At 44.7% G+C, this 25,896-nt stretch overlaps 2 protein-coding genes and 1 long non-coding RNA gene across 54 annotated transcripts in view; 1 reads left to right on the top strand and 2 right to left on the bottom strand.

The window, feature by feature from the left end:
- Fbxo36 (F-box protein 36) overlaps positions 1–23,509 on the bottom strand; it is a 69,691-nt gene extending 46,182 nt beyond the window's left edge. For 2 of the 3 annotated variants that reach the window (XM_076549469.1, XM_006984168.4), the window contains exon 1: positions 21,936–22,397. In XM_076549469.1, the coding sequence (XP_076405584.1) occupies positions 21,936–22,031 (96 nt within the window). In that variant the 5' untranslated portion in view covers positions 22,032–22,397. Of the gene's footprint in view, positions 1–11,763; positions 12,167–21,935 lie in introns of those variants that run through there. The other variant, XR_013043935.1, reaches the window with a different exon arrangement.
- On the bottom strand, positions 19,415–21,929 carry LOC143268249 (uncharacterized). Its single transcript, XR_013043936.1, has 2 exons — positions 20,848–21,929; positions 19,415–20,660 (listed from the first exon to the last, which is right to left on the bottom strand). It is a non-coding gene; the product is annotated as an uncharacterized LOC143268249 (long non-coding RNA).
- The window catches only part of Trip12 (thyroid hormone receptor interactor 12), a 128,714-nt gene continuing 124,147 nt past the window's right edge, over positions 21,330–25,896 (top strand). For 22 of the 50 annotated variants that reach the window (XM_076549462.1, XM_076549465.1, XM_076549459.1 and 19 more), the window contains exon 1: positions 22,527–22,670. The gene's annotated coding sequence lies outside the window, so the exon portion shown is untranslated. Of the gene's footprint in view, positions 21,396–21,612; positions 21,687–22,526; positions 22,671–23,117; positions 23,259–24,026; positions 24,143–25,896 lie in introns of those variants that run through there. The other 28 variants (XM_076549467.1, XM_076549463.1, XM_076549460.1 and 25 more) reach the window with 5 other exon arrangements.

The following is a 25,896-nucleotide window of genomic DNA, read 5'->3' as shown; positions in this document are numbered from 1 at the left end:
CTTCCAACCCAACAAGCAAGTTTCCTAGAACTATCTACTTTCCTTACCGGGCCCCAGCCCCCAATTTTCATTCACACCTAGTTTGCAAACCAGGATCTTTCCACCTTCCTTTCCACTCAATATTGTAGAATGACGCTGAACTTCTTTTTTTTTTTTTTTTCCCCAAATATTTACTTATTTATTATGTACACAGAGGAGGGTACATCTCATTACAGTTGGTTGTGAGCCACCATGTGGGTGCTGGGAATTGAACTCAGGACCTCTGGAAGAGCAGAGGTGCTCTTAACCTCTGAGCCATCTCTCCAGCTGGACGTTGAACTTCTGATCCTCCTGCCTTCACTGTCTATGAATACAGGGCTGTGCCACCACACCTTTTTTCTTTGCTGGGAATGAGGCAAGCATACACCTCTGGCCCTTTCCTCACTTTTGTACATCATCTGACACCTACCTGGTCTACAAAGCAAGTCTCAGGAAAGGCACAAAGCTACACAAAGAAATCCTGTCTCACAGAGTTTCTCTGTGTAGCCCTGGCTGTCCTGGAACTGGCTTTGTACCAGGCTGGCTTCGAACTCACAGAGATCCGCCTGCCTCTGCCTCCTGAGTGCTGGGATTACAGGAGTGGGCCACCACCGCCCAGCTTGAACAATATTAAGAGTCCAGAAAGGCCTGGTATGGTGACACAGGCCTGGAAGGGAAGCTGAAGAAGGAGACTGTGAGTTTAAAGGCTCTTATTTTAGAAGACACAAAAAGAACAAGAGACATTGATGACATTGTCGCAAAAGAACATTTTCATGTGAATGACTAAGAGACTATTTTAAGTGAATGTAGTATTTTAATCATATTAAATACATTTAGAGATCCAGACCATAACTCAGCACATTAAAGGGCCAGAGCTTCCTTGCCCCGCTGCTTTTCTGCTTTTTGGAAATGCTAATGCAGGACGGTGCTGGGAAAACCAGTGTGACAAGAAGGAATAAGGGACTCTGTTGGCCTCAACTCACGTGGTGATTAAGGAGAATGATTAAATTCCACAAGAGGGCTGAAAATGCTCTTGCTAGGCTTCTAATCAAACTGGCAGGGAGTCCCTCCAATAAAAAAGTGGGGATCACTGGTTGTACAGTTAACACTTAAAATATTTAACTGTGCTGGGGATCAAATCCATATTGTCATACAATTTTAAATTTGATAAATACTGAGATAAATAGACCAATAAGTAGCTTTATTTATTTTATTTAAAATCTTAAAATTTGATTTTCATTTAATTGCAGTTAATTTTACAAATGAATCTCTTCATAAACTTTTTTTTTTTTTTTTGGATACTGGTTCTCACTATGTAGCCTTAGGTGATCTGGGAACTCACTATGTAGATTAGGCTGTCTCTAACTCATAGAGATCTGCCTACTTCTATCTCCTGGGTGCTGGGATTTAAGGCATTTCAGGACAATCAGGGCTATACAAAGAAACCTACCTCCAAAAATACAACAAAACACTGTAACAAAAATATACACTCACCAAAAAGGGATAGGGTAGGACCCTAGGACTGGAGAGGTGGCTCAGTGGTTAAGAGCACAGGCTGTTCTTCTAGAGGTCCTGAGTTCAATTCCCAGCAACCACATGGTGGCTCACAACCATCTGTAATGAGATCTGGTGTCCTCTTCTGGCATGCAGGCATATGTGCAGGTAGAACACTGTATACATAATAAATAAAATCTTAAAAAAAAAGTAAAAGAGTGCTTGCTGAGGCCCACTGAGATGGCTCAGCAGGTAAAGGAGTCTGTTCATAGCCTGATGCCCCAAAGTCAAGGCTGAGGATTAACAAGGTAGGAGTGAACTGACTTCAGTTGTCCTCTGATCTCCGTATGCTATGGCACAACCCAGCCCCTATACAGATGCATAAATAAACAATACAATAAGATATTTTCTTTTCAAAACAGTTAGATTTAGTTGGTTTTTTTCTTCCTACTCTTTTGGGGCCTGCTGCCCAGCTTCCAAAGAGACTTATTCTTACTTATGAATGACTGGCCTTAGCTTGGCTTGTTTCTAGCCAGCTTTTCTAGCTTTTCTAACTTAAATTATCCCCTTTCTCTTTAACTACAATTTGGCTCTGGGCTTTTTACCTCTCTTTATCCTATTTATCTTGCTTTCCTTCTTACTGTGTGGCTGGTTGTACAGCTGGGTGGTTGGCCTCTAGCATCCTCCTCTCCTGTTCTTGCTCCTTGCTCTTCCCTCTAGATTCCTCCCACTACTTGCTCTGCCTGCCAGCCCTGCCTGTCCTTTCTCCTGCCTTGCTATTGGCTATTCAGGTCTTTATTAGACCATCAGGTGCTTTAGACAGGGAAAGTAACACAGCTTTACAGAGTTAAACAAATGCAACATAAAACTAGGCTGTGGGTAGTGCACACCTTTAATCCCAGTGCTCAGGAGGCAGAGGCAGGTGGATCTCTGTGAGTTTGCGGCCAGCCTGGTCAGGCACCAAAACTACACGGAGAAACCCTGTCTCCAAAAACCAAAACCAAAACCAAACCAACCAACCAACCAACCAACCAACCAAAAAAACAAATGCAACATAAAAGAATGTAACACATCTTTGCATCATTAAACAAATATTCCACAGCATAAATAATTGTAACACACCTTAAACTAATATTCCACAATGCAACTATGAAGACCAGAGATTGGGTCCCAGTACCCACATAACAGTTAAAGTATGGCCATTCATACCTGTACTCTAGGGATATAGGGTGAAAATCAGGCATCCCTGGGGCTCCTATTTATCCCAAGGCCAAAACTTGGCTATGAGGCTATATGTAGCTACAGGGTGGTGCTGGTGGGGTGGTTTAGAAACGTTTCCTTTTCTTTTTCTTTGTGAGGTCTGTTTGTTCAGCTATAAATTAGGTAGGCCTTTCACTATTAAAAAGGGAAAATTGGTTACTGGGGACAATGAATGATTTCTGCCACAAGAAGAATATATCAGAATGTACCACAATGTATCTAGTCACATTCCTGCAGACTTCTTAGAAAAGAAATCTTTATTTCCCATGTTTTAACCAAGACTGTTTTATCAGACAGTTCTTGCTACAGATACATTTTATCATTTATTACAAGGACAATTTTATTTAACTCTAACCTATCCTTAAATAACCCATATAGGGTATGACACCAGTATCAAGGAGGCATCTCCCCAGCCCAACAAGGACATCCCAATGTGGATCACAACTCTCTCTCTGCCTTGACTTTTTCATATTTGTCTCACACATGCCAGGCAAGCACCTTACTCCTGAGCTCCCTCCTAGTCCTGTCTTGATCTTCAGTGGGAAAGTCCTACCCTAAACTGTTTTCTACCCCCTGGTAACATCATCCATGAGGCTTTCCCACTGTTGAGCTAAAATCTAGCTTTTCATTCTTTTTGGTTTGATATTTTCTTTACTTTTTAAAAAAATGATTGATTTGCCGGGTGGTGGTGGCGGCGGCGGCGGCGGCGGCGGCGGCGGCGGCGGCGGCGGCGGCGGCGGCGGCGGCGGCGGCGCACGCCTTTAATCCCAGCACTCGGGAGGCAGAGGCAGGCGATCTTTGTGAGTTCAAGGCCAGCCTGGTCTCCAAAGTGAGTTCCAGGAAAGGCGCAAACCTACACAGAGAAACCCTGTCTCAAAAAACCAAAAAATAAAAAAATAAATAAATAAAAGATTGATTTATTTACTTTTATGTGCATTGGTGTTTTGCCTGCATGTTATGTCTATGTGAGGGTGTTGGATCCTCTGGAACTGGAATTATACACAATTGTGAGCTGCTTAATGGGCCCTGGGAATTGAAGCCAGGCCCTCTGGAAGAACAGCCAGTGCTCTTAACTGCTGAGCAGTCTCTCAAGCCTGGTTTTGTTTTTCCAAGATAGGGTTTCTTGGTATATCCCTGTTGTTCTGGAACTCCTTCTGTTTTTTTGTTTTTGTTTTTCCCCCCCAGAGCTGAGGACCGAACCCAGGGTCCTGCGCTTGCTAGGCAAGTGCTCTAACACTGAGCTAAAACCAACCCCCTGGAATTCATTCTGTAGCCCAGGCTGGCCTGGATTCAGAGATCCACCTGCCTTTGCCTCCTAAGTGCTGGGATTAAAGGTGTGCACCACTGCACAGTTGAGTTTTTTATTCTTCATTTTTAGAGTCCTTGTGAACCATCCAGCTGCTTAAAAGTGTACACCCGCCCATGTAGTCCACAGGGATCTTTTTGTTTGTTTGTTTGTTTGTTTTTGTTGGTTTTTCGAGACAGGGTTTCTCTGTGTAGCTTTGCGCCTTTCCTGGAACTCACTTGGTAGCCCAGGCTGGCCTCGAACTCAGAGAGATCCACCTGGCTCTGCCTCCCGAGTGCTAGGATTAAAGGCGTGGGCCACAGGGATCTTATTTTCAAACATATGAAACCCTCCCCTTCCCCTTCCTATATTCCTTATTTTGGTGGCACTGGCTGAGTCATTCTAGATGCTCTCACTCTCTGTCATCCTACAATATCAAGTTCATGACCAAATTCTCAGTTTCATGTCTTTCATGTTGCTTGCCATTCATCTCCATGATTCCCTGGAGAAAAGGGTCCAAACCTCAGAAGACTGACTCCTCAATGGCAGTGAGCCAGTCCATCTTACACAGTAGTCCAAAGCATATTCTAAAGATGCCAGTGTGAATGGGATCTTTATTTGTTCCTCCCAAGGCCCATACCCTAGTGGTAAGCAGTGACCACTAACCACCCTTCCTCAGCATCCCCTCATACTACTTCCGGCTCCTTCCCTGCACCCCATGGAGCATCGCCAGAAGTGTCAACCCTAGTATCACAATTCAGTAATGGCTGAAACCAGGCCAGCTTCCTAAAATTATTCCCACGCCCTACTCTGTCTCTGGAAATTATGAAGCAGCTCCACATTGAGTGTCCAGAGCCTACTGCTCCATCCTGCATTAAATGCTTTCGGACCCATTTGTTTTGTGTTGTTTCTTTAACAATGTTACAGCAGGGCCAAAGGAATGTAGGTACAGGATGCTGCCAAGCCTGATGACCCAAGTTTGATCCCCAGGACCCACATGGTGGAAGGAGAGAACCAATTCTTAAGAATTGTCTTCTGGGCTGGGTGGTGGGGCGAACACCTTTAATTCCAGCACCGAGAGGCAGAGGCAGGTGGATCTCTGTGAGTTGGAGGACAGCCTGGTCTACAGATCAAGTTCCAGGACAGGCTCCAAAGCTACACAGAGAAACCCTGTCTCGAAACAAACAAACAAAAAAAGAATTGTCTTCTGACCTCTACACATATCCTCACCCACCCACCCACACAAAATGAATAAATAAACGTAGAAATGATACAGTAAGAGCTGGGGAAGCAGCTCAGTGGTGGAGTATTTGCTTAGTATTCGGAGACTCTGGGCTCAATCCTGAGTACTGGGGGAAATAAGGTACAGAGAAGAAAACAAACAAACAAAACTAAATTTTAACAAATAAGACTTACATTTATTAAGTCAACAACTGCTCACTGAATTCACACTGTGCTAAGAGTTATCAGAGGACCAGATGCCACCTGAACATGGACCATCAGACTCTTACATTTTTATTCTCTACAGCTTTTTAATTATGTGTACATGTGTATCTGTGTATGTCACATGTGTACACGTGCCTTTGGAGGCCGGAGGGGTCAGATCCCGAGACTGGATTTAACAGATAGTTGTAAACCAATGTGGGTGCTAAGAATTGACTTGAGCCCTCTGAAATAGTATAGCTCAAAATATCTTTCAGCCCCAAAGATATTTTAATGTAAAGTTTTAAAAAGAGAAGCAAAGAGGCACTCAGAAAAAGAGACTTAGATTTTAAAAACTGACCAGGCCGGGCAGTGGTAGTGCACGCCGTTAATCCCAGCACTCCGGATCTCTGTGAGTTCAAGGCCAGCCTGGGCAACCAAGTGAGTTCCAGGAAAGGCGCAAAACTACACAGAGAAACCGTCTGGAAAAACCAAGAAATAAATAAATAAATAAATAAAATAATCCCAGCACTCAGGAGGCAGAGCCAGGCAGATCTCTGTGAGTTTGAGGCCAGCCTGGTCTACACAGAAAGATCCAGGACAGGCACCAAAACTACACAGAGAAACCCTGTCTCAAAACAAACAAACAAGAACTTGACCAGGCATGGTGGTACATGTCTTTAATCCCAATACTCTAGAGGTAGAGGCAGGCAGATCTCTTTCAGTTTGAGGAAAGCCTGGCCTATAACAGAGAATTACAGGCCACACAAGACTATAATAGTGAGTCTGTCTCAAAATCATTTAAATTTTTTTTTTATGTTTTATAAAATATTGACAAATAATTCACATCGTATACAATTTGCCTGTTTGCACAATTTGATAGACTTTAGTCCAGCATCATCATAGGCCCAACAAAATCATTTTTTTTAATCAAAAAAAATTATGTGTGTGTCTATGTATGGGTATCTACATACATGTGACTGTAGGTACTCAAGGAGGCCAGAGGCTTCCAACACTGCTGGATCTGGAGTTAAAAGCAACTGTTAGTCACCTAATGTGGGTAGTAGGAACCAAACTGCAAGAGCAGCAGGTGCTCTTACACCCTCTACTATCTTCACAGCCCTCAGAGAAAAAGATACACTAAAGAACATGGGTACAAAGGGGAGGGTGTGGGAGGGGGGAGAACAGGGGAACCCGTGGCTGATATGTAGAACTGAATGGTATTGTAAAATAAAATAAAAGGGAAAAAAAGATTAAAAAAAAAAAAAAAGAACATGGGTACAGATTTCTCTGAGAATCACCAATTTTTGTTGTTGTTTTTGAAGACAGGATTTCTCTGTGTAACAGCTCTGCTGTCCTAGAACTCACTTTGTAGACCAGGCTGGCCTTGAACTCAAAGAGATCTGCTTGCCTCTGCCTCCTGAGTGCTGGGATTAAAGGTGTGTGTCACCACTGCCTGGCTATTTTCTATTATTTTTAATTATGGTTATGTCTATGTCTGTGCACAGTGTCTGTGGAGGCCAGAGTCATTTTATCCCCTGGAAGTAGGGTTATGTGGAGCTGTAAGTTGTCTGACATGAGTGCCAGGAACTGAACTCAAGTCCTCTGGAAAAACAGTAGGCTCTTAGTCACTGAGCTCTTTTCAGTATGCCCTTCCTTTCTAATGTGTATGGGTGTTTTGCTGCATATATGTGTGTGTACCATGTGTATGTCTGGCGGGGGGAGGTTTCGTAGGCTAATCTGCTTCAGACCTGTCATCCTTCTGGCTCAGTCTCCTGAATGCTGATTAGACCTTTCTTATTTTTAATTTAAAATTTTTTACATTAATTAATTTATGTGTGTACAAGTGTATGTCGTGCAGATGTGGAGGTCAGAGGACAAATCACAGGAGTTGATTCTCTCCTTCTACCAGGTGGGTCCTGGGACTCTAACTCAGGTTGGCAGGCATGGTGGCAAGTACCTTTACTAGCTGAGCCACTCTGCTGGCCCAAGACCTTACTTCTTTAACAGTCCTCAAGGCATACGGGAAGACTTGGCTATGTCCACCCGGAGCCTCCATGTTCCAGGGCTTTACTTATCTTCCTCTACTCTCCTAGGGCTATACTGCAAGATTTTTGCTTCTGTGTTACTTCCTGTTCATCTTCCCATTCTCCATTTATCTGTCCAAAACAGAACCAAAAAGGTCATGAAGCCACAGAAAAGTGACCCTGAAATGAAATATAGAAAATACCTTAGGATATTCAGAAGGAAATCCAAACATACTAAATTTTGGACAAATTCAGGGACAAGCAGGGTTTACATTCTTAGTTACAGTGCATTTGTGACAGCACAAAGGCCTGGCTGCATTAATTTAGGATCATTGACTGAAAGAGACAAGCTCAATCTCACAGGATCAGAGACCATTCTCACCCCATTTTACCAGGGGAGGTGAGTGCTATGGCCAGCCTCAGGCACTGCAGGACACAGAGGTACCAAGGATAGCATCTGGTACAGTCCTGGTTTGTTTTTCTCCACTGCAGGCCTGCCTCCTTATCTCTGACTGCTCTTATCTCCTTAAGCACTGGAGAGCCTAAGCCTTGAGGTACACCACAATGAAATTGGGGGTGCTGGGAAGACAGCAAAGCACTTGCCTAGCAAATGTGAAGTGTGTGGGGTTGAAGGTAGTGTTTAGTCCCTATCACCACACACACAAACAGCAATTGAAGTTGAAAGGTTGACTATATTGGTTTAGTCTGAATTAACAACGCATTTCATGGAGGCCTCGGGTCATGGGCCCATCCTTGCGATTTCTATCATAATGGTATGTAGGTAGACAGGAATAGGGAGGGGCAGTGAGTGAAATAAATGATTCTGGACAGAACAAAAAAATGTTTAGTTGGAACAGAGACTTTGTAGACTATTAGGAGATCAGTTCTCAGTGAGAGGACTAGAACGGCACCAGTGAACTCAGAAATAAGGCATGTGCTTGGTCAGCATGTTCTCATTGCTAATGCCAGTTACTCTCTACTAAGGCACTGCAGGTACATTAGCAAATCCCCAACCTCTGTCCCAGCGAAGTACAGACTAGGTTCCAACAAGCCTCTGGCCACAGCTGCACCAACCACAGGCTTGATTTCTCTTTGTTTCTATTTAGGTCCCACACTGGATATACAGTGTTGACTCAAGGTCGGTTTATGCAGGTCCTGGTGGCACAGAGTAATCCCAGCATGTAGGAAGTGGAGGTAGGAGAGTTCAAGGTCATCCTTCCTAATGGAATTCTAGGCAAGCCTAGAGCCACAGAACTATGTTTCACAATCAATCACTTCCAAATGGAAAAATTCAAACAAAACCTAACACACAGTCTGCAGCTACAACTCACACCCCAAAGCAGCTTTTATGTACATATGTATTATCCCTAGGGCACACCACAGTCTGTCTCCTCGTGTTTGGGAAACTGGCTAGAACTCAGGACTCATTTTGGGGGTCTTGTTAAATAGCAAAACTACCAACAACCACAAGCCCCAAATGCGGCACTGCACAGAGCATGACAAGGGTGTCGATTTAGCACCTGAGAGCTGAAGCAAGCAGCAGCAGGCCTTCTTGTTGGCCCTCAGTGGGAAAACACTCTGTATAGGATCCCTTATCAAAGGGCTGCGAAAGCCCCATGTTGATTTGGGTTACAAATGCATTTTAGTAAGTGGATAACTTCAGAAATGTAGAAGCTCAATCAATGCATAGCCTTTTTTTTTTTTGGTTTTTTGAGACAGGGTTTCTCTGTGTAGTTTTGGTTCCTGTCCTGGATCTCACTCTTTAGATCAGGCTGCTGGCCTTGAACTCACAGAGATCTGCCTGGCTCTGCCTCTGGAGTGCTGGGATTAAAGGTGTGCACCACCACCGCCCAGCAAGAGTAATAACTTTTTTTTTTTACCTTAAGGCTTTTTTACCTTAAGCTACCCATCTGATCTCTTGCTTACAAGGATGACACTCTTCTACCAAGTCAGAAGACCACAGCAGTAATCTATAAAATAGGTGTAAATGGAAGTATTATTTTTTTAATTTTTTGGAAGTATTATTATTATTATTATTATTATTATTATTATTTGAAACAGGCTCTTACTATGTAGCTCTGGTTATCCTAGAACTCACTATGTAGACCCGGCTGGTCTTTAATTCATAGAGATCTGCCTGCCTCTTGAATGCTGAGATTAATAGCACGCATCACGGGCTGGAGAGATGGCTCAGTGGTTAATCACGGGCTGGAGATATGGCTCAGCAGTTAAGAGCACTGGTTGTTCTTCCAGAGGTCCAGAGTTCAATTCCCAGCAACCACATGGTAGATCACAACCATCTGTAATGAGACCTGGTACCCTCTTCTGGCCTGCAGGCAGAACACTGTATACATAATAAATAAATAAATCTTAAAAAAAAAAAAAAAGCATGCATCACCATGCCTGGCAAATTCAAGTATTTTAATGTGGAAGGTAAACTTCATTAACCATCTACACAAATATTCCTTCTACTTGCTTGCTTTTAGACTTCATTTCACTTCCATTCTCCAACACTGTTGGTTGGGTATGGTGGTATGAGTGTTTAATCCAGAGGCAGACAATTTCTGAGTTTGAGGCCAGTCTGGTCTACAGAACGAGATCCAGAACAGCCAGGACTGCACAGAGAAGCCTTGTCTCAAAAATAAAACAAACAAAGAAAAAAATTTTTTTTCCCCCAGACAGGGTTTCTCTGTGTAGCTTTGCGCCTTTCCTGGAACTCACTCTGTAGTCCAGGCTGGCCTTGAACTCACAAAGATCTGCCTGCCTCTGCCTCCCAAGTGCTGGGATTAAAGGCATATGCCCTCAACGCCCGGCATAAACAAAACAAACAAACAAACAAATTGTTTTCTGGCCTCCAAGTAGGTGTCATGGCATATGTGCACCAATCCCTACACACACACACCCATCCATCTACCCATACTCCCCCCACGAATGCCCATACACATCATATACACCTATCGATGCACATATACATCTCATGCACGTGCTCATGTGCACTCACACACCCACAAATAATAAAAAATAAAGAAAAAAAATAATGACAAGGCTAGTATGGGCTATATAGTCAGATCTTGTCCCAGGGGAAAAAACAAACCAAAACAATACAACTTAAGTCAAGTCCAAACATTTTGTGGCAAAATATTGAAAGCTTTCCTATAAGTCTACAAACAATCATTTCTCTTTGAAGGGAACAAGCATGGTGAGGATGAAGACTGAGAATGGGTGTAATCTAGAGTGGGGTGGTAACTTCAGCACCTAGGAGGTGGAGGCAGGAGGATCACAAATGCAAGACTAGCAGCAAGTGTGTACACAGTGAGACTTTCTCATAAAGAGAACAGGGCGGAAGGGATGGCTCAGGGTTAAGATCACTTGCTGTGCTTGTGAAGGACCCAGGTTTGGTTCCCAGCCCCCATGCTGGCTCACAATGGACTGTAACTCCAGTACCAAGAATCAGATGCTCAGGGCACCAGGCACACACATGGTGCACAGACATACATGTAGACCAACACTTAGATCCATAAAATAAATATCTCACAAAACAGCCCAAACCCAAACAACTTCTCCCAAAGCACCCCTCTCATACTGGAGACCAAATATGATTTAAAAAAGTCATCTACAGGTAACGAATTTGAGTTAGTAGCTGACTTAGCACGATCACTAGCCAGAAGAAAATTTACTAGAAACACAAGTCAACTTTGCGGGGCTGGGTTTGGTCAGTGGTAGAGTGTCTACTTAACATCTGGAATCATTCGTGTCACCCACCCACTGCTAAGTAGAAACAGGACACACAATTTGGAGAAACAATTATCAATTATAAAAATAATGACTGAAAAAAAGAAACACCTAGAAGTCTAAGAAAATAAATGTATGATTTCTACACTATCATGTAGTAAGATTATTTACCTAGATAGTTTGCAAAGGAAAGTTAGACACAATACTAACAAGATATCAGCTCATGAAAATTTATCCATACACTAAATGCAACACCAATGAAAATATCACTTTTTTCCCATAGAGGCATAAGCTGATTGTGAAAATAAATGAGGAAAAGAAAGTCACTGACAGACGACTGAACTCCAGTTGTTTTTATGGAAAAGGTGATGTTGGCTCCTTTGGTATTTCCTGGTATATTCCAAACAGCATTTCAGAGTCTCTACTCCTGAAGAGCCTCAGGGAAGGAGATTCCAGGGTCACATAACTGGGGGAAAAAAGCTTCAGTTGCAGTCTCCTCTTGGAGATTCATGACACACAACAGGGTTCTGTTCTGTTTTTATTAGCATGTAGTCATTATGCAAAGCAACAGGTTTCATCGTGACCTCTTCATGCACGCATGTAACAACTTGCATCATATTCACCTTGTCTGCATTATCCTCTTTCATATACCAAATCATTCTTCTTTTCACAGTAGGATTTTAAAGTCTGAGAAGTCCCAGAAAGAAGCAAATATCAATTGGTTTCATGCAGGATTCCCCAATCTTGATCACGAAACCTGCCATTGAGAAACACTGGCCCCGAGTGCCTTTTCTTAAGTTATTTGGCTCTTGTTCTGTATAGCAGCCGTGGTAGAACTGTTCATTTCATAGATGAATAAAATGGAACATTAGGTAGGTGAAGGAGGTCATACAGCTACCAATGCAGAGTCTTTGCCAATTCAATTATTCTAAGGGAAAAAAAAAGTCCAGTGCTTTCTCCAGGATCGAAAGCCACCGTCATAGGAAAGAACATTTTAGCGATGCACTCCACCTTAGTGATCTTTTACATCTAGCAACTTTAGTATGTTGAGGAGGCAACTGGGGCCTAGATAAATGAAGAGCCTTGCCCCAGGTCAAGAGCTGCATGGTAGCAGGAAGATTCAAAGGATCCATGACTCAATGACTCCCAATTAAGTGCTCTACTGCCCCACATAATTATGCAGCCAATCTGTGGCAATGTGGGGTGAGACCAGATTGAGTAGGTGTTCACAGGTGCAGAGTGAACACTCACCTGCAGGAGATGCGTTGCGGGGGGAGGTCTGTGCAGGTGTTATAGAATTCTGAAGTCAGGCTTGAGGAGCCTCTTGGTGTTCTAAGCACTGAACACTTACTTTGAGGAGTTTAACCCCTTTAGTTGGACCATGTCATCCCTCTTCCTCCCCAAAGTGCCCTATGCCACTTAAAAGGAATTTAAAATTTCTGATTAAAAGCCATTTCACAACTCTAATTAGGTACATCCTGGAGTGTCACAGGGTTGGGACCCATTTTTCTAAAGTGTGTCAGACATGAGGAATAGAAGAATAATGCAGTTTATTATTATAAACGCCTGACCCAACCTGTGGGGTAGGGAAGGGTGCGTTTATTGCAGCTGTGGTGTCAGGAAGAGCAGGAAGATGTGAATGACTTCAGTGGCTAAAATGAAAACACCCCAGGAGCGATGGAACAGAGCTGGGCTCAGTGTTCTCAGTTACAGGCGAGAAGGTGAAAAGGGCTGAGCAGGGCAGACAAACAGCAGGAGACGGGAGGCTGGGCAAACCGCGCCAAGGGGCGGAGGACCACAGAACACAGGTGAGCCTGACTTCTGGACAGCAATTTGAGGTGGAAAACATCTGGGCTGTGGCTGATAGTCAGTGGGTAAAATGGACATACTCAGACTTCCCACAGGGACACAGGAAAAAGTAGGCAGAAGCAAAGAGCAGATGTACCTCTGTGCTCTCCTCCAACTGTATATGTGGCTTCCAGGAACTGGGTGTGTGAGGATAGGGTTCAGAAAAGCATGATTCTCAGACTCCTAGGTCCTCTTAGAAAAATACCCAATATCAAGTCAACTGTGTCCATCTACCTCCGAAAATATGCAGTCTATTGCTTACTGAATGACTTGTTTAACAGAGAAATCCCTTTATTTGGGGCCAAATCAAGCCAGTCAGTGCAATACTCCGTTGTGTCTTTTTTCTCAGTTAGTGAAGCACACCACAATTAAGCCACATCCCCAGCTCCTGCCTTATTTTCCACTTATATTCACCAAAGCAGAAAGAATAACTCTAGTTTCTTTCTATTCTTTTGTTTGTTTTTGTTTTTGTTTTTTAAGATAGGGTTTCTCTTTATAGCTTTGGAGCCTTTCCTGAATCTCGCTTGGTAGCCCAGGATGGCCTTGAACTCACAGAGATCCGCCTGGTTCTGCCTCCCGAGTGCTGGGATTAAAGGAGTGCGCCACAAGCGCCCAGCTCTTTCTATTCTTTTTAGGTGTGGGCATTGAAACAGTGTCTCATGTAGTTTAGGCTGGCCTAAAACTATGCTTCCAAGAGGGTCCTGAACTTCTGATCCTCCAGCCCCCATCTTCTTAGGTGTGTGTCACTAAGCCAAGCCCCGTTTTTGTGGCGTTAGGGAATGTGACCTAGGGCTCTGGGCAAGCTAGGGAAGCACACTATCAAGTGAACTATATTCCCACATCTTCAGATTTTGGTAGTTCTGGGTAGGCTTTTGTAATAGATAAACAAGATTACATTATTGCCTGATTCCTCCTTTTATCTGTGGGAGTGGCCATTACATGTTGGTACTCCTGAGAAGATTATTTATATTATTAGCTTGGAGAAGTGGAATCTACCACCTCTGATTTCCTTAGTACATGGCTCTTGTTTCTAAAACTTTCGACATTAAATCTAAGTCACTGGCTTTGGCCACCCTAAGCAATACTTCCATTTGAGGAAGATAGAAATTTTTTATCCTTTTAAAACAAACATTTATAATCATTCTTTTTATACAGATATAGGTATGTAAATACAACAAAGATAGAAATAAAAAAAATGATTATTTTTATTTTTTATGTGCATTGGTGTTTTGCCTGCATGTATGTCTGTGTGAGGGTTTTGGATCACCTGGAGGTGGAGTTATAGGCAATTGTGAGCTGTCATGTGGGTGCTGGAACTTGAACCCAGACCCTCTGGAAGAACAGCCAGTGCCTATAGCACGAATCATAATTGGTCTTAATAAAAACCCAGAGCTAGATACTGGAGTAAATGTTGAAGGATCAGAGAGATAAAGGAAGAAGCCACAGCCACCTCCACCTCACCAACTCCTCAGCCTGAAGGACTGAACTCCTGTCTCCTCCAGCCTTATATTCCTTTCTCCATTCAGCCATATCACTTCCTGTCTCAACCTCCCTAGTGCTGGGATTAAAGGTGTGTGCCTCCCAAGTACTGGGAGTAAAGGCATGAGATTCCCAAGTGCTGGGATTAAAGGTGTGTGTCACCACTGCCTGGCCTCTCTGGCTAACTAATGGCTGGCTTTGCCCTCTAATATTCAGGCAAGCTTTATTTGTTAGTGCATACACAAAACATTGCCACATTGCTCTAACCACTGTGAGCCATTTCTCCAGCCCGCAGGAGATAGAATTTTAATTTAATTTTTTTTTTTTTTTTTTTTTTTTTTTTTTTTTTTTTTGGTTTTTCGAGACAGGGTTTCTCTGTGTAGCTTTGCGCCTTTTCCTAGAACTCACTTGGTAGCCCAGGCTGGCCTCGAACTCACAGAGATCCGCCTGCCTCTGCCTCCCGAGTGCTGGGATTAAAGGCGTGCGCCACCACCGCCCGGCTTAATTTAATTTTTTAAAAATAGGCTTAATAGTTAAGAATGCTTGCTGCTGCTATGTTTCTAGGGAACCAGAGTTTGGTTCCCAGCACCCATGTCAGGTGGCTCATAAGTACAATACCAAAACACAACTGTACTTAAAATAAATAATTAAAAATAAACAGCTGGACAAAGTGGTGCATGCCTTTAATCCCAGCAGTCCAAAAGCAGAGGTAGGTGGATCTAGATTGAGACCAGCCTGGTCTACATAGTGAGTTTCAGGACTGCCAGAGCTACACACATAATAGAAAGATGCTGTCTCAATGTCCCTCCACCACAATCCCCCCTTTTAGATTTATTTTATGTGTATGAATGTTTTGGCTGAAGGTATATATGTGCACCATGGGCATGCCTATTCTTTGAGGAAGTCACAAAGGGGCATCAAATGCCATGAATCAGAGTCACAGATGGTTGTCAGCCACTATGTGGGTGAGGAATAGAACCCGTGTCTTCTACAGGAGCAGAACCATCTTTTTGTTGTTGTTGCTTGAGGCAGGGTTTCTCTGTGTAACAGCCCTGGCTTTTCTGGAACTCACTTTGTAGACCAGGCTGGCTAGAACTCACAGAGAGATCCGCCTGCCTCTGCCTCCCGAGTGCTGGGATTAAAGGAGTGCGCCACCACTGTCACTTATGAAAAAACTATTTGTAAAACAAAAACAAAACAACAAAGACAATTTTTTTTTTTTTTTTTTGGTTTTTCAAGACAGGGTTTCTCTGTAGTTTTGGTGCCTGTCCTGGATCTCACTCTATAGCTCAGGCTGGCCTCAAACTCACAAAGATCCGCCTGGCTCTGCCTCCTGAGTGCTGGGATTAAAGGCGTGCGCCACCACTGCCCGGCTAAGACAGAACTTTTGTATGCATGGGAGTGTTGGTGAGGTTCAAACCCAAGCCCCAATGTATAATAGGCAAACACTACCAATGGGCTTCCAGTCTCAGAAGACAAAATATTTGTAACGTTAGTAGCCTCAACCATATAATATAAAGCAATTTCTGGGCTTTCTTTGGGTTCACAGATTTAAAGTATCTATACTGTTAACTTAGCAATAGGTTATGAATGATAATATGCACTGGACACTATACTTATTAGGAGGAAGGGCTCATGCTGGTAACCCCATCACTTAGAACTCTGGAACAGGGGCATCTTGAGTTCAAGGCCAGCCTGGGCTAAGTAGTGAGACCCATGTTTTGTTTTTCTTTTAGAAAAAAATTCTAAGTTTATAACACTAACTTTAATATTCCTAGTAGATTGAATGTTTCGTGAGAGAAAGTGGCTGTCACTGGTAATTCCCTGGCTTCTAGAATAGTATCTGGTATATAAAAGAAAAGTGTTGGATGAAAGGGACATTCTTTGGAGGTAGGAATCTCATTTTTTTGTCCCTATAGTAATATATATATATATATATATATATATATTAAGTTGTTGATTAAGGAAAATATCTGTATTCAGAAAAACAACTGAGATTTTCTTAGATTCACATATAAAAATACCTCCAGCTTAAGTAATACTTAAATGTTTTTCTAGTCTGATATACCATCAATCTACTAGTTCTCATAACATTAAAATTCAGTATACAAGCTGGGCGGTGGTGGCGCATGCCTTTAATCCCAGCACTCGGGAGGCAGAGCCAGGCAGATCTCTGTGAGTTTGAGGCCAGCCTGGTCTACAGAGCAACATCCAGGAAAGGCGCAAAGCTACACAGAGAAACCCTGTCTCGAAAAAGATTCAGTATACACACTATTAAAACTAGAGTGGGAATAATGTATGAATCTTTGATTCAGAAATAGTACACTGGCCATGTACAGTGTGGGTAGTGGTGATGGTGGTGCATGCCTTTAACCCTAGCACTCAGAGGAAGAGGAAGGTGGATTTCTGTGAATTCAAGGTTAGTTGGTCTAGACCAGCATGGACTATATAGAGAGACCCTTTCTACCTCCCTACCCCACATCCTCAAAAGAAAAATGTGTTCCTTTTTCTAAGCCTTAAGATTATCATAATAAGGGCCGGGCGGTGGTGGCGCACGCCTTTAATCCCAGCACTCGGGAGGCAGAGGCAGGCGGATCTTTGTGAGTTCGAGGCCAGCCTGAGCTACCAAGTGAGTTCCAGGAAAGGCGCAAAGCTACACAGAGAAACCCTGTCTCGAAAAACCAAAAAAAAAAAAAAAAAAAAAGATTATCATAATAAAGGCAAGATTTGAGACTAGAACTACACTGGCCTCAAGCTATGCTGAGAAAGTTTATATTCATTATAAAACTTAAAATTGCATTTATTTGTGTGTATTTATGTGTGTGTGCTACAGTGCATATGTAAAAGTCAGAAATAACTTTGGGGAGTTGGCTCTCTCCTTCCACCATGTGGGTCCTGGGGGTTGAATTCAGTTCATCAGGCTTAACAGCAAGTGCCTTGCACCATCTTCCTGGCTGTTTCTGTTTAGAGATGGTCTTGCTTTGCAGGCCAAGCTGGCCTCATAACTTACTATGTAGCCCTCAAATGCTTTCCAGTTGAAATCTTCCCAACTCAGCCTCCTGAGGGCTAGGATCACAGAGATTTGCCTTATAGCATTAAGTTATTCACTGAGAATGCCTCTGTAGGAATAGAAGAATATGCTAGGTATGGTTAGTGAATGGCTGCAGTTCCAGCTCTAAGGCAAGTCTGAAGCTAGCTTGGACTAGAGACATTGAGGATAGAATATGGCTATGGTTAGGTGTAGTGGTGGTGGTACAAGCCTTTAATCCCAGCTCTCAGAGGGAAAGGCAGGGGGACATGTGTAATTTAAAGATAATTGGACCATTACAGTCTTTCTTTGGTGTGTGTGTGTGTGTGTGTGTGTGTGTGTGTGTGTGTGTGTATTTGTGAGGTAGAGGGAGCACGGAGACACACGGAAACATACATGTGAAGGTCAGAGGGCAACATTCTCTCCATCAAGTGGGTTTCAGGGATCAGACTCAAGTCATCAGGTTTGGTGGCAAGTGCCCTTAACTCCTGAGGCATCTTGCTAGCACATGAAGTTTTTAATTTGCTTTAAAATTTTTTTTTAACTTTTTTTTTTTTTTTTTGAGACAGGGTCTCTCTGTGTAGCCCTGGCTGTCCTGGAACTTGCTATGTAGACTAGGCTGGTCTTGAATTTTCAATAGTCCTGCTTCTGTGTACTGGAATTACACAAAGTATGCCGCTATACCTGGCAAGAAAAAAAGTTTTTTTTTTGTTTTTTGTTTTTTTTTTCCTAGACAGGGTTTCTTTGTATGGTGCTGGCTGTCTTGAAACTCACTCTATAGACCAGGTTGGCCTTAAACTCAAAGATCTGTTTGCCTCTGCCTCCTTAGTGCTGGAATTAAAAGTGTCTACCACCACCCACCTCTCCAACTTAAAAAAAAAAAAAAAAGAATAAGGGTTAAACTGGGCATCAACAGAGAAGAGAGATATGGCTTTCTCAGAAGAGTGGTCTATAGAACAGTTTTTAAATACTTATGCCAGGCTACCTCTTACTAAGTACTCCGTTTCCTGTATGTAGACTTAGAAAAATTATCCTGTCCTTAGACACAATATATTTCAAGACTATAATTATTTTTTACTTTTGTTTATTAAAGACTCAAACAATTTATTTTTATTAAAAAATATTTTATTTTATGTGCATTGGTGTGTTGCCATAGGGGTCTGGTCCCCTGGAACAGGAGTTACAGACACTGGTGATCTGCCATGTGGGTGCTGGGAATTGAACCCAGGTCCTGTGGAAGAGCAGCCAGTGCTCTTAACTTCTGAGCCATCTCTCCAGACCCCTTTGACTTATTTTTCACAACAAATTTAATTTGGAAAAGAGGTCAACTTAATCAGATGTGAAATGAACTCTTATTTGTAGAACTGTAGTCTATTTGATAAAGAAAATGGACTAAGTCTTGAGAAGGATTTTAGATGTGAGTGAGTGATAAAAAGAATATGGCCCCAAATAACAGTCCTTTTAAAACATTTTCCCTATTAATTTTAGAGACAAGGCCTCACTATGTATCCCTAGTTGGCCTGTAACTCCCTATGTAGACCAGACTGGCCTTGAACTTGATTCTCCTGCCTCTGCCTCTCCAGTGCCACAATTAAAGGTCTTTCCCACCACTGTTAGTTTAAAGACCAGTTGTTGATCTGTTAATGAAAAAAGGGGCCAGGTGGTGGCGGTGGTGGTGGCGGTGGTGGTGGTGCATGCCTTTAATCCCAGAACTTGGGAGGCTGAGCCAGGCGGATCTCTGTGAGTTCGAGGCCAGTCTGGTCTACAAAGTGAGTTCCAGGAAAGGCATAAAGCTACACAGAGAAACAGTCTTGAAAAACCAAAAAAAAAAAAAAAAAAAAAAGGGGGGGGGGGCTGAAGTGACGGCTCAATGGTTGGGAGTGCTGGCTGCTCTTCTACAGGACCTGGGTTCCAGTCCCAGCACCCACACGGCAGCTCACAACTGTCTATAATTCCTGTTTCTGGGGATTCTGGGGATCTGATACCCTCACACAGACATACATGCAGGCAGAACACCAATGTACATACAATACAAATAAGTAAATTATTTTTTAAAAAAGGGATTTTTTTCTTTTCTTTTCTTTTTTTTTTTAAAGAATGCCAGGTGGCTGGGCAGTGGTGGTACACGCCTTTAATCCCAGCACTCGGGAGGCAGAGCCAGGCGGATCTCTGTGAGTTCAAGGCCAGCCTGGACTACCAAGTGAGTTCCAGGAAAGGCGCAAAGCTACACAGAGAAACCCTGTCTCAAAAAACCAAAAAAAAAAAAAAAAAAAAAAAAAAAAAATGCCAGGCATTGTGGTTCATGCCTATAATAATCCCAGCCCTTGGGAGGCAGAGGCAGGATGATCAGGATCCTTTCTGTTCAAGACAGCCTGGGCTACATGATGCCTTGTCTTAAAAAGTGAAAACACAAGTTAAGAATATTGTGGGAAGTTTTCATATAGCAGATTACCTAGAGGACGGCATGTAGATATTCTCAATTCATTGATGCTTAACACATTGGGGGTGGGGGAAGAAGCCTCCTTGTGATACCAGACCTTCAAGGAGAAAGTGCTCAAAAGAACAATTTTAAAGATACAATAACGACTGTAAAGTAAAAGTCAAATTAACATTGGAACTTACTTGCAATAGATGGGAAAACAGAATTCCAAAAGGATACTTACTATGTCTTAGGTCAGTCATACAAAGGGTGAAGAATTATTAGGACTGAAGATCTTAAAGCTAATAGGGGTGGGAAGATCTGGCTCAGTAGTAAAATTGTCTAGCAAGCAGAAGGCCTTGGGTTTCACCCCTCACAGAGCCAAAGAGAAAAGGGAAAAAATTGACCCAAAACAAACCAAACAAAAAATCCAAACAAACCAAAACACCCAACAAAACTCTCACCTCTCAAGGTGGTTGTAATGCCTAACTCAGGAGGCAGAGGCAGGTGTATTTCTCTAAGTTCAGGGCCAGCTTGGTCTACATATTGAGTTCCAGGCCATCCAGGGCTGCATAGTGAGACCCTGTCTCAAACCAAAAACAAAGAAACCAAACCACAACCCACTTCACATACAAAGCCAAACAAAACCTTCAAAAATCTTTTTTTTTTTTTTTTTTTTTTTTTGGTTTTTCGAGACAGGGTTTCTCTGTGTAGCTTTGCGCCTTTCCTGGAACTCACTTGGTAGCCCAGGCTGGCCTCGAACTCACAGAGATCCGCCTGGCTCTGCCTCCCGAGTGCTGGGATTAAAGGCGTGCGCCACCACCGCCCGGCCCACCTTCAAAAATCTTAATTGTCAAATTCTTAAGGAATTAAAAAAAAAAAAAAGCTGACAGGCTATTACACTGCATAAAAAGTAAACGCACACATCATTACTGTTTTACAGGTAAAAGAAACCTTACTTCATTACTCTTTTGTTTGAGGGCTCCTGGAACAAAAACAGATGGGATAATCAACACCCAGACCCAAACAAACATAGGGTTTTAAACTTAATTTTGTAGGAATATGGCCTATTAAAACTTAGAGTGCGTGAAAAGCTTAATGACTGGGATAAGCTCAGTCAGGAATCTGCAGTGTTCTCAGTGTGGGCCCAGCTCAACCAGAGCATTTCATTACATTATCCAAAGTCCACCCCTGACAACCAGAACACTTGGGAAAAACAAAAAAAAAAGGCCCCGGGGTTACTTTACTCCAGCGATAACATAATCCTCGTTCTTATTGTTGTGGAGCAGATGTCATTATGGGTGGGGCTGATGAGCAGAGCAGCTGAAACATTTTTGTTGCACCCCCTTCCACTTTCAAAGGGATAGAAGGGGCTCCAGCAAGGTAAGGGGAGACCTTTCAGTGAGCCATTCCTGTTAGAAAGAGCAATTCTGATGTGGTAATAGTAAAGGCCACCTCGAGGTTCTTTAAAATAAATAAATAAATAAAATCCCCCAGGATTAAGTCGTACCCTGGAAGAGACCGTCCCTTTCTCCCCCTGCCGGCTCCTCCTTGGGACACTTGGCTGAGTCTTTATTTCCCTCCTTCCCACGCTGAGGTGAGGCGGCACGCAAGCAGGGACGCCTGTTTTTCCTCTGGCGCGCGGAGGGAACGCAGCGGGTAGGAAGCCGGGAGGTAGGAAGGGAAGAGGCCGGCATTGGGGGGGAGGCAAGGAAGGCTCGCCAGTGTCGAGCCGGGCTCTGGGAGAGAACCGACTCTCGGGCCGCCCAGCAGAAGTGACCAGGGGAGATCCCTCGCTGTGAGCCGAGACGCGGCGCTTCCGGCAGGCCACGGTGGCTGTTTGCCTGGAGCGGCCCGCATCGCGGGTCCCAGCCGGGCTGGGAAGGGGGTCAGGAGAGACGGGAACCCGCGGCTCGCACTTGCCTGAGACCGGGTGATCAACAACTGGTAATAGTCTTTGCTCGGCGCCGGGCCTTGTCCTACAATTTCAAACAGAGTCTCCGGCAGCCACGACGCCATCTTGGGACGCCACCGCCGTCGCTAAGACAACCAGGAAGGGGCGGGGCCTGACAGGGGTCAGGGGGCCGCAGCCCCAGTTCAAAGCGAAGTCCGCTTTTGAGTTGGCAGTGGGGGTTTTAGCTTGGGGGTGGTGATTGTCTTTACCGGGGGCCACAGGGCAGGCTGCTTTGTGAAATCTCCACAATCAGGTCCTGGGTGACCCCAAGTGGAATTGAGTTCCTGCTGGCGCGGAGGGGCGGGGGTGACCCCAGCGGAGGGATACCAAGCCGAGCGCCACAGTCCCCTTCCTGGTCCCTTGAAGGGATCGGAAGGAGACTGGAGGCGGCTCGCCGGCCGGGGTCAGAGCGCTGGGGAGGGAGGGGCGATGTGCTGGGCTGTGAATAGGTAGCGGGGCTGGTCCTGCGGAAGATCCCGCAGGCCGGAGCCTTAGGGCAAAGTAGTCCCCGGCTGGAGTGGAGCAGGCGGGGAGGGAGGCGGCGCGGGCGGAGGCGCACGGCCGCGCGGTGCTGCGGCTCAGCTGATAATTGAAGGGACGACCAGCCGCCGCCGCCGCCGCCGCCGCCGGGGGGGGTGGGGGGAGCCAGTGGAAGTTGCCGTCGCGCCACCGAGTCCGGACCGGAGACTTTGGGGCCTAACTAGGTAATTGGGGCGCCGTTCTTAGCGGCGGGGCTGGGCCTTGGCGGAGGGGGCTGAGCAGGGCTGGGACGCCTGAGCCGAAAGTCCCGAGCAGCCCGCCCGTGTCATCGCTGGCGACGCGGCTCTCGGCTCGACTCGCCGGCGGCGGCGGGGCCGCGGAGGGAGCAGCCCGAGGCTGGCGGGTGAGGCGCTCGAGCGAGCCCCGCGGCCTGAGGAGCCGGGGCCGCCCGGCTGGGGTGGGGGGGGTGCGCTGGGTCCCCGCTCAGGCCTCCTGCGATGAGGAAGGCCCGAGGCGGAACCTGGGTAGGGCGTGCGGGTCTGGGGGAGCCCAGCGGGGGCCGGGAGGGGACCGGAAGTGGTCTTTGGAACCTGGAGGGCGTCTAGGAAGAGAGAAAGTGGGGGGCCGGAAGTGCAGGTGGGGGGCGTGAAGACGGCAAGGGTTCCCCGGAAATGGGACGGGGGGCCCGGAAACAGGGAAAGGGAGGCTCTGGGCTGCGGACGGCCCGGAAATGGAAACTAGGGAGCAGCTCGAGTGACAACTGTTGTGAGGCAAGGGTCCGAGGAGCGCGGCGGGAGTGAGTTTGGACCGCGGTAAGGGTCTTCCTGCTGCGGGGGGCGGTTGGGCGGGCGAGGCGGGCCGGGCCGGCGTGGGGAGGCGTCTCCGGCCGGGGAAGTCGAGGCTGACGGAGGACGACGACGTGCCCGCCGGGCTGGCAGGGCCCGCGGTCGAGGCCGGGAAACTTGGCCGAGGGGAGCAGCATCCTCCGAGGAGACCAGCAGGGGAGCGGGGCGCGGAGGTTAACGGGGGCTGGGGTGCGGGGGGTGGGCCAGTTGCCATCCCAATCGTATTAACATTCAGAGCGAGCCAGGCGATTACTGTGTGGATTACATAAAACCCATCACACCGTTTGTCCGTCAGTTCGACTCTGCTGTGGTTCGCGAGTGGGTTTCTTGTAGGGAAACAAGTTTCAGGGATGTCCAGAAAACGAAGGTTGGAAGACCCAGCCTTGTGCCTTTCTCTTCCTCGGAATAACAGAAAGCCTCAGTTAGTTAGAACGGAGAAACATTGCTAGAATTAAAAAAAAAAAGGAAATGCAGGTGGGGGTGGGGGCGGCTAAATGACACTTGTAACTACTCTAAGTGGGCGGGAGGGAATTGATTACCTCTGAGGTGAGGGAAAGGGCGAGGGGCGGCTTCCCACCGTCCAGCGGATTTGTTTCTGTTACTGCGATTTATTTTGTCGGGGAGAGGTTTTAGCTGTAGCCTCTTGGCGGGGTGCTGGGTTTTAGCGTCCTCGCTCCGTTAATTGGGTGCGGGAATGTTACTAGGTAAACGCGGGGGTGGGGTGGGGGTGGGGGGGCGGTTGATAGCGCAGTGACTCTGTTCCGAGTGGTCTAACCGCTCTCCTGTCTCCCTAGTCTGAGCTCGCGGTCTGGCCTGCGCTGCCAAATCACCCGATCTCCAGGCAATCTTCGGTTTGTAGGCCCTGTAGTGGTCTTTTAACTTTCTCTTGCCTCTTAGATACTTTTGCCATTAAATTTTTTTTTTAAAAAAGACTCGGCAAGTTGAGGCTTAGAATCTCATCTCTTAAAAACAAAACAAAAATATGTGGTAGAAAAGTTGAAAGAGCTGTTATTGAGTACGGTAAAAAAAACAACAACAAAAAAAAAACTGATGCTAGAACAAAGGTCTCAGTTGTGTTAGAGAAAAGGCAAGAGGCCTGTATATGAGGCCTTGTTTGTGTAGCATTTGGAGTTACTACAAATTCATGGATAATAAATTGTGGAGGACATAGAGACCTATTTTCTTATGCTTATGCAGCTACTTCAGTATTAAATCTTAAGACAGTATTTAATTACTCCTTGTTCCATGTTTAGTCCAAGACTTGGTATGGTTTCTACATTGTAGCATGGTTGCTGCCGGGCTTTATGTATGACTGCTTTTCTACGACTGTACCAATATAAGAATTGCAGAACTCTTAATTATTGTTTCCATCTGCCTCACTGTGTTTCAGGATTTTGAGTAGTGTTTAAGTTGCTCAGCTGACATTGTTTTTCTCTGATCAGGCGTTTTGTTTTAGCTTTTCATATACTTTATAGAAGTTTGAGAACCCTTGGCAGTTCCAGAAAGTGCTATGGTAAAATTAGAAAGTATTGCCTGGCGGTCTAGGTGCATGCCTTGCCTCTAATTCTTGTACTTGGGAGGCAGAGGCAGGCGAATCTCTGAGTTCGAGGGCAGCCTGGTCTACAGATTGAGTTCCAGGACAGCTAGAGCTGTTACACAGAGAAACTCTGCCTTGAAACAAACAAACAAACAAACAAACATTAGCAAATATTAAAAATGGATGGGAGTCTAATTAGAGTAGACCAAAGTAAAAATTAGTACTTCTTTATTAAGGGGAGTAAATTTTTTTTACTTATAAAATATTTCGAAGGTATTTTATTCAAGCTCCCAAAACAGATGAGTTATTTTGGTTTTTGAATTACTGAAATAAAAGTATGAAAACAAATGACTTTCATTTAGTTAGAGCTTAAATCAGTGCAGACGCTCCAACCAAACTTCTGTCCCACGCAGCACTTTCCAGTTTTGAAGGGTCTGCTTTGTTTGCTTTGTTTCCTTTTTCCCTCAGTCTTTTCTCTCACTTTGACTTCAGTCTTTTTCTCTGCCTCTGGTTCATCCACACTGAGACTGTCCATGCTGTTCTAGAAGAGTCTTTTTGTTTCTCTTAATCCCAGTCTCCATTTTCAAGTCATCCTTTTCATAATCCTTCATGACTTTGTTTTCTCCTGCAATGTTTGGATACCACCACAGTTACTATCTCTTTAACATCTTGCTTAAACATCACTGTCTACTTTTGAGGATACTTTTTACGTGTATTATGTTCCTTTCAGGCATTTTTTTTTTCTCTCTTTTCAGCATGACCCTCCCTTTTTCACTTACACCATAAGCTTTACTTTTGAGCACACCATGTGAAGGACACCAGCTTGAAGCTGTTTAGTTATTTATTTTGGGTTTTAAAGACAGGGTTTCTCTGTAGCTCTGGCTGTCCTGGAACTCTGTAGACCAGGCTGACCTCAGAACTCAGAGATCTGTCTGCCTCTGCCTCCCTATTGCTGGGATTAAAGTTGTGTGAATTTAGTTTGTTTATTTTTGTTTTTTTTTCCTCGAGACACGGTTTCTCTGTGAAACAGTCCTGCTGTCCTGGAACTCACTCTGTAGACCAGGCTGG

This window comes from Peromyscus maniculatus, chromosome 13, assembly GCF_049852395.1.
Source record: "Peromyscus maniculatus bairdii isolate BWxNUB_F1_BW_parent chromosome 13, HU_Pman_BW_mat_3.1, whole genome shotgun sequence".
Taxonomy (NCBI): domain Eukaryota; kingdom Metazoa; phylum Chordata; class Mammalia; order Rodentia; family Cricetidae; genus Peromyscus; species Peromyscus maniculatus.
This window is presented reverse-complemented; position numbering and strand designations above follow the sequence as displayed.